This window comes from Pseudoliparis swirei, chromosome 8, assembly GCF_029220125.1.
Source record: "Pseudoliparis swirei isolate HS2019 ecotype Mariana Trench chromosome 8, NWPU_hadal_v1, whole genome shotgun sequence".
Lineage (NCBI taxonomy): Eukaryota > Metazoa > Chordata > Actinopteri > Perciformes > Liparidae > Pseudoliparis > Pseudoliparis swirei.
The window spans coordinates 11,002,699-11,013,053 of record NC_079395.1 but is presented as its reverse complement, the minus strand read 5'-3'; the positions used below and the strand labels follow the sequence as shown (position 1 = coordinate 11,013,053).

The 10,355-nt window shown below is 43.1% G+C and overlaps 1 protein-coding gene across 1 annotated transcript; it reads left to right on the top strand.

Moving 5' to 3' along the window:
• The first annotated feature begins 1,671 nt into the window (after positions 1-1,671).
• LOC130198189 (uncharacterized) lies at positions 1,672-10,076 on the top strand. The gene is made up of 20 exons (XM_056421328.1): positions 1,672-1,746; positions 1,863-1,978; positions 2,153-2,299; positions 2,581-2,691; positions 2,805-2,918; positions 3,010-3,168; positions 3,292-3,453; positions 4,682-4,844; positions 4,947-5,131; positions 5,217-5,309; positions 5,452-5,656; positions 6,433-6,620; positions 7,048-7,145; positions 7,890-8,074; positions 8,168-8,367; positions 8,494-8,662; positions 8,765-8,874; positions 8,984-9,109; positions 9,524-9,650; positions 9,747-10,076. The coding sequence occupies exons 1-20, from the start codon at positions 1,725-1,727 to the stop codon at positions 9,755-9,757; spliced, it is 2,691 nt and encodes an 896-aa protein (XP_056277303.1). The 5' UTR covers positions 1,672-1,724; the 3' UTR covers positions 9,758-10,076.
• The last annotated feature ends 279 nt before the right edge of the window (positions 10,077-10,355 follow it).

Sequence of the window (10,355 nt, the reverse complement as noted above, 5' to 3'; positions counted from 1 at the left end):
CAAAGGTCAGATTGCATTAACAGCTGGATTTCATATTTGTGTTTAAGTATTGATTTCGGAAGTTTTGGAAAGTTTTTTTCTTCGTAGCTTTTTGAAGACCAAGAGCAGAAAAGGATATCATTGTTTTTTGTTATATTCACTTCATAACCAGCACCTTCATAATTATTGATTTCAGGTCTATATTTTCGCTCTGTGTCATCGGGAGTTCTGATCAGCTCAGTCATCATTTGACTTCATGTGTTTTTCAAGCTTAATGTTCATGTAACAAAGTATACATCATGGATATTTCCTTTTAAAAATACAGACAGCTTTCAGTTTCTAAAACAACAAAACAACATATTTAGACAGTTAGTATTCTCACGATGGCAGTATTATGCTTTAACCTTTCACAACTGCACTGATGCTCTGTGCAGGTCCTGTGCGGAGCGCCTCAGTAGACATTCACTGTCACGACTGGAGGATCCGAGTTGTGGGGGACGTAGGAGGCTGGGGAGCACATAGAGGGTCCAGGGAGGCCAGAGTCACACTAAAACATTTTGTACAGGGACGAGCTACCCCTGCCTTACAGGTGAGGGTAACATACACTCAAAAGTCCCTCAACCTTTCTCCTCTGTGCTAACCATGTCTGTGACTGTCGATGTAGGTCGAGGCCTGGGGAAGACTGACTGAGTCACAGCTGAGAGGCTCCATGGCTGTGAACCCTGAACTCAGCTCCTCACTGGCACTCATCATTCAGGGACACCATTTGCCTAACAGGTACCATCAACACACACACACACACACACACACACACACACACACACACACACACACACACACACACACACACACACACACACACACACACACACACACACACACACACACACACACACACACACACACACACACACACACACACACACACACACACACACACACACACACACACACACACAGAGAGTCACTCTGCCTCATTGTTTAGAACCAAAATGGCCAGCTTGACATTCTCCCATCAATCAAAAACACATGCATGCACACTTACTTTAGGTGACGGGTGTCTTTTGTCCAGAAAGGACCTGATGGTGAAGGTGGTCCACAATATTCCTAGGATGATGGTTTACCTGCCTTCTCAGCTCAATGTCCACTCTCAGGTGAGTTCTTATTCTCAAAGACCCTCTTATTAAATCATATTATAACAAGAATGAAGCAACTTGCTCTGCCAAATCAGTGCTGGAATTACAATTGTACGCTGTTGTGGATATTTGTTAATGTTCTAGCGATTAAAGACTGTGATTGGCATGCCATGTCTCACACAACTCGTGTTGCCGTCTCTCCTCCCTCTCTCCAGCTGAACCAGACTCAGTCCAGTGTGGCAGGTTTGGTGGAGGTGTTGTCAGGAAGGAGGAGGCTGTGGGCTTTGGGGGAAGTAGCGGCTTCAGAGAGTGGCTACACACAGGCTCTTGAGCTAAAACACTCATACCCACAAGTATTTATGAGCTATCTTTTTACAGATCTTAAAAACTGCACTGTCAATCTGTAATCGGCATTTTGACTTTCCACACCCTGAACTTCACGACACATCCACATCCTGTGTTCTGTAGTTGAAGCCGCTCCCCAGGACGGTTGCAGTGAGGACGGTGTATGAGTCCAGGAACTGGAGCTACCAGATTCAACATGGAGCCGTGTGGGGAGGCCAGGAGTTCATCTTGTCTGGTCTCTACTCTTCACCTCCAGCACTGGAGATGGGGAACCAGACCCTGAAGGGTAAACTATTGCAGGCCAACAAGTTCCATTTTTTATCCATTTCTATAACATCTTAAAAGGATGCATCTATTGATGACTACAGAGAGTCGATGTTATTCTCTTGTTCTTGAATTCAGTTCAGATCAACTGCATTCCCCGTTGGACCACTTTGGAGGTGACTCTTGAGCGTTCCTTACACGGCCGACTGGACAGTGTTTTACTGGGCTGGACCAGGCATGGTCGAGTGGAGCAGGTCAGACTGTATGAAGTGTCATATTCAATTGTAAAAATGTTATGTACATTTTTATATAAAGTCTTCAAACACCTTGAATCAGTTGACTAAAACATGTGTCTTGCATACTGCATAAAAAAGAAAATAAATAGATTTGCGTCCTGCGGTCACACACTGTGCTTTGTTCATCTCAAGGTCAGAGCTCTGAGCTGGTGGAGTCGGTCAGACGAGATGAATGAGACCAAACTGGAGCTGAAACAGCCGTTCTCCTCCGCACTCAGCCGGATGTCCCTTCACACGCTGTCACACAGCTCGCAGAGGGAGCGACGCAGCAGCCACCAAGTAGGCTGCAACACGTATACCTCTAGAACACTATTATAACATGTATTATCTCAGCTATTAACCCCGAAATGAGTCTCACCCTTTTTTGTGAATTTGATTTTAAACAGTATTCTTTACATCTATTTATGAAATGTAGCAGGTCACTGTTTTTCTGGTTTATTTTACACCATGCATTTGTGTTTACTTAAACTAAACTATATGATCAGTAAGTCCGTAAATTTAATGTGCAATTATTTTTCATTACATTTCAATCTTTTTATTTGTTATTACTGTACATGCAGACCTCGCTGTCATGGGGCAGCTCAGTTCCTGTCAATATCACTGTCACCCTGAACAAGCAGTGGCAGAACAACTCCAGCAGGGGGCAGATATGTGCTCTGTTCTCGTCACAGGTGTGTGGGCTCTGTTCAAGTATTAAACTCCTCATGGATGTCTGTCGTGTATGATAAGTCTTTATTGAGGGCCCAATGACTTGATCCGTGTGTGTGTGTGTCTGTCTGTGTAGATGGTGTCTTTGGTTAAAGGTTGTGTATCAGTGGGTCAGGAGGGAAACTCGTATTCACAGAATGCAGAGCTAAGATGGGACAACAGGAGTGTGAAGCAAAGCATGAAGTACCAGGTACTCTGAAAGCTAAAAGGTTTCATTCCTATGAGGTATTCTCTCATCGTGCCATGGCAGACGGCTGATGTTTGTGCCTCTGTGTTTGTAGAGGGGTCCACGAGGAATGCACAGTCTTCAGGTGAATGTTGGCCTGGACAGAGTGTCTCCTGCACCCTGTCCGTCACACACACTGCTGACCAAGATTCAGACCAACCTCAGGGATCGCTTGGAGCACACGGTGCTGCTGGGCCTCTGCCCCCCACAGCCTGTGAGTCAACTCATCTCCGTCCTTTGAGTCTTACTGCTTTCCTTCTCATGCAGTGAGTTATAGTTTGTTTCTATCTTGTTTCTTTTCTTGAGCTGCTGTTCATTCTCTGTATGTTTCTCCCAGACTCTGTCATGGTCAGGTTCCCACAGAGTGAACTCAGGAGAGGAGCTGTTTTACACACAGTCTCGGCTCTCGGTGACAGGCCGGCCCTTCCAGTGCAGCCTCACATTCGCCTTGACCAACTCCTTGACTGCTCAGAGCTCCAACATGTCTGTGTTCTCTGAGGTGAACATCCCTCTGGGGGCTAATTAACAATAGTGTGTCTCAGTTAAGAACGTTAGTTGAACAGGGCATGTCGAGCCAGTGTTGTTGTATTGTGTACGAAGGTTTTATTGCATTGCTTCCTGGACTTTATTCTGATAAGGCATTATTAGAATTGGATAAACAAGCACTCGGTGTCTGTTAGCGCTGCTACTCTGTGTGTGCTTTTGTATTTCTGTCTTTGTGAGGACCAATACGTTATAGCGTATAATGTAAGGAAAATTTTTGTAAAGTTAAGTGTTGATCTTTACTTTTTCAAATAGGTTTTATTTATTTGTTGTACCTTTTTATTTTTCCAGGAATATTTCCTATTGACATCCAGCATTCATTTTATAAGAGAGTCTTTGGAAAGAAAGCAGCATAACAAGTGTTACACTACAAATACAAACAGCATAAGACATTTTATATAAAAGAAACAAGCAACACACCTAAAACAAATAGTAAATGACATCAATCAGTACATTAGCAGTGTTCAGTGGTCAAAATAGTCCTTTATCCAGTTTTTGTAGTCTTCCAAGTTTCTCACAACAAGAACCAGAGTGCCAATACGTTAAAAGCTTTTTCACCAAAGATGCAGATTACAGGAATGAGTCGACGCATAGATTTGTGTGCATGCTCGAAGGTTACAGCTGCTGGTGGTTTTAGAAGTCAGTTGAGCACGAAGATAAGAGGGCAGTTTGTGAAATATAATAGCTTTAAAGAATAATGTACCAGTGTTCCAACTTTCTCATACAAGCTCCACTGAAGTGCATGGAAACCAAATGGTAATGCAGCATGTATGAATGAATTGAACGTTTTTAAACAACTTGCGTGCATATATTACAATGAGCAATTGTTGCTAAAAGTATTACTTGTATTAATATTTATTGATATTTGTGATATTTTATATATGCATGGAAAGTTAACATTAGGATTACACCTCTAAAGCTCACTGGTACGAAATATGTAAATATCTACAAAAGAAGTGTGACAACAACTAGTTGTGGTTTTACGGGAGGTTATGTGCAGACGATATCTTGTCTATTTCTTTGAGTCTCCAATGTTTGACTGGAAACCTCAGGTGACGACAAGAATCCAAGAAGTTAGTTAATAAATAGCACACAACCCCCCATAAAAGCACAATAATGTATCTCTTATGTTCCTTATGAACATACAATTCCAACGTGTGTGTGTGTGTGTGTACACTTCATAGTCTAGGATTGGTAATTGGAGTGTTGAGGTCGGTGGAAGTGCCCTGTCTTGGCCCGGGAGGTCTGGTGTCCAGGTGCAGGCCAGACTGGACGGCAGAGAGAAGATCTGGCTGAACGGGACGGCAGAGGGACGATGTCTTCAGACCACAGCAGGTTACATGAACGGTAAAAACAGAATCATCTCTGCAATATTGAACAAAAACTTCTTTTTTATATATGAAAACTAGGATTGTGAATGTAAAGAAATCCATCTGTTCATATATCCAGGTCCAGGTCTGAATGAGGATGTCACTGTGGTGGCATGTGTTGGACGAAATCTCAGTTTGATGCTGGACGTACAGAAAAGAGGCGGCGGCAGCAAACCTCAAACTCTGGGCAGCGCGTCTGCATCAGCCAATCAGAGGCTGATGCTTCGAGCAAGCGGCTGTTTGGAAAGTCTAACCGCATTGGAGGTACCACCACAACAACAGCAGTTTACACATTGTTGCGACAACACAGCATGGCACTTTGATTTAATGTATGTTGTTTATTCCTCAGGCACGGCTTCAATACCTGAGCTCTCAGATACAGAATAAGTTGCTGAAGAGAATCAAGACATTACAGCATCTCGTTGTTGAATTCAGGCGGCAGGTAACAAACTGCTACAGGACACTTGATTGAAATGGTGCTTAGTTTGAGCTCCGCCATTGATAATAATCCAAGTTAAACATTTTAATGTCAATTTTAATTTTTTAAAAAGTGATGTGGCTTCTCTTCACAAACTTCTCTGCAGTCCAGGGCCAGTGAGTGGCTCCAGGAGCTGAGCGCCGTGCCCCTCCATGTGTCCCAGCTAGCAGAGACTCTGCTGGAGCACAGAGGCAGAGGTTTGTTGGCTCTGTGGCAGAACAGCCCGCAGCGCCGCATCCTGACTGACAGCCTGCCTCGCTTTCTTGGTCTGCTGCAGCACGCCTCTCTGCTGGGACAACTGGAACTGAGGAGTGAGTCCAGAGAGATGATGTCATTCAGTCGTGTCAGACGTGCTGCTGGACTGGCAAAGCAATTAAAAGTCTAGATATAGTTGTGTATTTGATTCCCTGACATTTAATTGTCGAGATAGAAAGATTGCGAGAGCAGAGATAGCACCCTGGCCTGTTGTCTTGTTTGTCCCTGCCTTTCCTCACAAGCAGAAGTCTAATCTCTTTAAGAAACGCCAAATAATGACGCAGGAAAAGAAAAGCATCTCTTTGGTTTCACATTTATTATTATTTCCTGACATAATCACAGACCTTTTTACACGTTGGGGTTCTTTGACCCTGACACTAAAACACTGTTGTAGAAGATTTCTATGTTTTTGGGGAAAACAATCAATATGAAAAACAGAGTTCTGGACGGAAATCGAAGTTGTCTTTCTGTTTATTAGCTCACAAGCTTTAAGAAAGTTCCTCAGTCACGTATCTGAGTGAGCTGGGGAAGGACCTTCACAATACATTGTGCCACACCGTGATTTATACACGTATGGACGGCCTTGAGTCGTGGCCCACAGACGACCCCAGGGGAGTGTGTCTGCGTTTATTTCAAGGAAAGAAACATCGACACAAGTCGCCCCTACGCTATAGACGATAACAGAGAAGAATACTCCCTCTGTCTCTCTCTCTCCCCACATTCCAGTGTCTCTTGAATCAATTCACACGCGAAAATATATTTTTACCATTACAACACTGAAAGAACCATCTCAAGACATGAAGTGTGAAAAGGTGCTGTGCTCTGCCGTCAGGGCCCCTGGCCACTCTGGCAGGCGTGTACCAAGATGTGAAGGGCCAGAGGTTGGAGGTGTTGTGGAGGGAGCTGGTTTCGGCGTGGACTGACGGCCTGGTGCAGGTCCTACCTCTGCTGTTGGAGAACCATCAGCTGAGTTCGCTGGCTCAGGCCAGTGTCGTCACGCTCAGTGTCGCCCTGGACGTGGTGAGAAAGACGCACGCTGGTGCTTTTTTTTCTTCTTCTTTGTCTTCATTTCTCTTTCGCTAATTTAAAGCAGTCCGTAGATATTATGTGTGCATGTCAGATTCTGTATCAACAAGTGTGTTTATATGCACACCAATATGCATTGTGTTGTTGGAGTATCCCCTTCATGTTAGCCGCATGGTAATATCTAGGTTTTAAAACATGGATGAGCTCTTATTCTTGTTTTGATAAAGCTGGATTTGCTAGAACCTGGGATCCTGTGGGATACATCAACTTAAGCTATGTGGTAATACGTAAATAAAACATAAAATATGGTGATAAATTTGTTAAATGACATTATGGCCAAGACACATCTAGAATAAAGCCAGCATACTGAAAGAGTTGAACACACCCATTAATGTGTTGATGGTTGATCTCTGTGAACCAGGCAGGAGAGCATACCTACCACTGGGTGGACACCAGGCTGGCAACGGCTCTGTCTGGAGTCAGGAAACGACTGGCCTCTGTCTACAAGTTCTCCCCCAGGTACTGCACATGTCCGAGACAAGCATTAATAAAATCTCTCTGTGTCCCTCTATTCTTAAAATGACTTTTCCCTTATTGTCGGATATTATACCAATTGCACTAAAAACTAGAACGGGCACTCGGTAGAGCGCATACCTTCGCATATCACAAGATTGGGCATTGAATTATGAACATGTTGGCATTAGTTTTATGCCATTTGGATAAAAATTGACCGCGCTATGGTAAAAAGATGATTTTGACCTTTTCATGACCTTGACCTTTGACCCGATCGATCCCAAAATCTAATCAAATGGTCCCCGGATAATAACCAATCATCCCACCAAATTTCATGCGATTCGGTTTAATACTTTTTTAGTTATGCGAGTAACACGCATACAAATAAATAAATACACGGCGATCAAAACATAACCTTCCGCATTTTCAATGCGAAGGTAACTAAGATCAAAAGATGAAGAGGAATCAACTGGGCTAACTTTGGTTGAGGCCTGAAGGTTATGGTATAACTTATAATGTGACTTTTATGAAACTTAGTCATTGAAAGGCTCTTGAGACAAAAAAGTAAATTTGGCTGCAAATCAATAAAAAAATCTTTATTCCACAAACACTGACAAACAATAAAGAACTATTGCTGCTGTGATAATGTATTTCAACCCAAGCTTCAAAGGAATTTGCCGTTAACTTAACAAATCCAAACAAAAGAGATGTGAGAGCATGTTTAGAATCAGGTGTTCTTGGTTTGTACAGTGAGTGTTCGGTGGTTGCGTCGGTGCCGCTGCCACCGCTACCCCGGTCCAGGGTGTCCGAGGCTGGACTGGTTGAGACCCTTCTGGAGGAGTGGCTCCTGAGGCCCCTGCAGACCCTCGCCTTCGTCAGGCCCACAGCTGAACTTTACCGCCTCAAAAGGAAGATCATGGACAGCCCATTTAAACGTATGACTACTTTCTCAACAATAAATGCACATTTTACTGCAGGATTTGAACCATTTTCAATGATGTCTCTTTCCTTCTGCTTCTCTCTTCAAGACCAAGCTTTGTTGGTGGCAGATCAGTTTGTGGTGACATTTGACGGTCACCTGTACGAGCTCCCGGGCTCCTGCCCACTGCTCCTCGCTCAGGACGTCAGCGCTGAGCCTTCGTTCACGCTGCTGCGAACTTCAGACCCGCATAACTTCCTTCTGATAGGAATGAACAACAGCACCATCAACATCCAGCACAATGGACAGGTAAAACACGGCCGGGTGAATCACAAACACTTGACTTTAAAGAATGGAGGGTTGTGATTTACAGAGAAGAATGAGAGTGCAGCTTCTTTCAACGTGTCTGAAAAATAAAGGAAACTTTTGTCTCAGGTGACGACCAACTGCAACAACGCTGTCACGCACGCATCTCTCGGTGACGACGGGTTGTCTGTCAGAAGAGGGTCAAACGTTGTGCAGGTGTCCAATCATAATGGAGCGACGGTGTCATGTGACCTGTCGCTTGAGGTGTGCAGCTTCACTCTCGATGGATGGTTGCATGGTAGGATTAAAACTAAAGATTCAACATGTGTTCTGAGAATAAACAAGTCCATGGTAATAATTACTGATCCTCTTTATTAGTAACATGTTTGTATCCACACAGGCACGTCCATTGGTCTGTTGGGGACGAATGACAATGAAGCAGGGAATGATTTTCTTTTGCCTGATGGGTTTCCGGCTGAAAACATGCAGGGATTTTTGTACGGTTGGCAGGTAGGACACATGAGAGACTGGCAGTTTGTCTATCAAATCAATACATAAGAACAGCTTGTGTGTATAAAAGTATTCAGTTCTCAACTGCAGTGAGTTTTTCTGTCTTCAGATGAAACCGGATTGTGTGAAACCTCGAGGTGTAATAGAGCACATTTCTAAAGCAGCTAGAAGCCCTGTGAGCTGTGACTCCCTGTTCTCCTCTCCCGAATCTCCCCTCAGTTCCTGTTTCAGGGTGGTGAGTAAATTAACACTGGCGAGAATGAGGAATTTCTTCCCCACTATTACGTAATTCACCAGCGAGATGAGGCTATATCACATGTGAGAGAGCAGACTGTGTGAATACATGTATTTGGCACAGCAGTAACCAAACAGCCCTGCATGGCCTCTCCTAATTCTTGATGGGTTTCATGGCCAAGATAATAAATTAATCGAATAATGATGAATGTTCATGTGCCAAGATGAATGTTGACTCCAACAAAACTATGCTATTCATTATGTTCTACATTTCCACTGAAAATACCTCAAATGTAATATAGGTTTGGAGCCAGGCGAAATGTACGGCTGCCTGACATGTTCATGGCACCACGACTATAATCTGTTTTTGTTGAAGTGATTAAACTTAATTTTGACAATGTGTTTTTGTCGTTAGGTGGATCCTGGACGGTTCTTGTCTGTGTGTGAGTTAAGCTCCTCCAGAGCACCCTGTAGATTAGCATCTGCTTTTGTTCATCTCTGCCAGCAGAACTACATACCTCTGGAGGTCCCTGTGCGGTGCTGTAAGTTAGGTCGTTATATAACTATAGACATCCATACTTTGGTATAATCAATGGTACTGTACTGACAAATGTTTTACATGATTGTTTTTGTTTTAGTGAAAAAATGACGGGAGGACGAGCTGATGAAGAGTAAAGATGGCTGATTCATGAACTCATCTGCCAAAGCGTAGCTGCTAAAACATACAAATTAGACTTGTATACCACTGTTTTTGCTACAATACTTATATACGTATATTTTGTATTACATTTTGTACACTATTGTGTAGTTGCAAATTATTATTATACCTCATGTCCTTTTTCTCATGCAGATATTGTGCCAGTAATGTGAACGTGAACATACTAACTATAGCAAGTCTTATATTATTAATTACGAGGCCTCATTGTTGTATTTTCTGAAGGGTCTGGAATAAAAAAACTGCAAATATTTGACTGACTTTACATTACATTACATGTCATTTAGCTGATGCTTTTATCCAAAGCGACTTCCAATAAGTGCATTCAACCAAGAGTACAAACTCAGAACAACAAGAACTCATAAAGTCGAACTACAAAAGTACTATAAGTAGGAGCCATTTAAGTGCCACTGAAGTGCTAATCTGTGTTTTAATCCAGATATAGTCGGTAAAGATGTGTTTTTAGTTTCTGGCGGAAGATGTAGAGACTTTCTGCTGTCCTGATGTCAGTGGGGAGCTCGTTCCACCACTG

Coding starts and splice junctions, on each gene's coding strand:
- LOC130198189 (XM_056421328.1), top strand. CDS start 1,725: ATGGGGAACCAGACCCTGAAGG. Junction 7,146..7,889: donor GTCTACAAGTTCTCCCCCAG/GTACTGCACATG, acceptor TGGTTTGTACAG/TGAGTGTTCGGTGGTTGCGT. Junction 9,110..9,523: donor TCAGTTCCTGTTTCAGGGTG/GTGAGTAAATTA, acceptor TTTTGTCGTTAG/GTGGATCCTGGACGGTTCTT.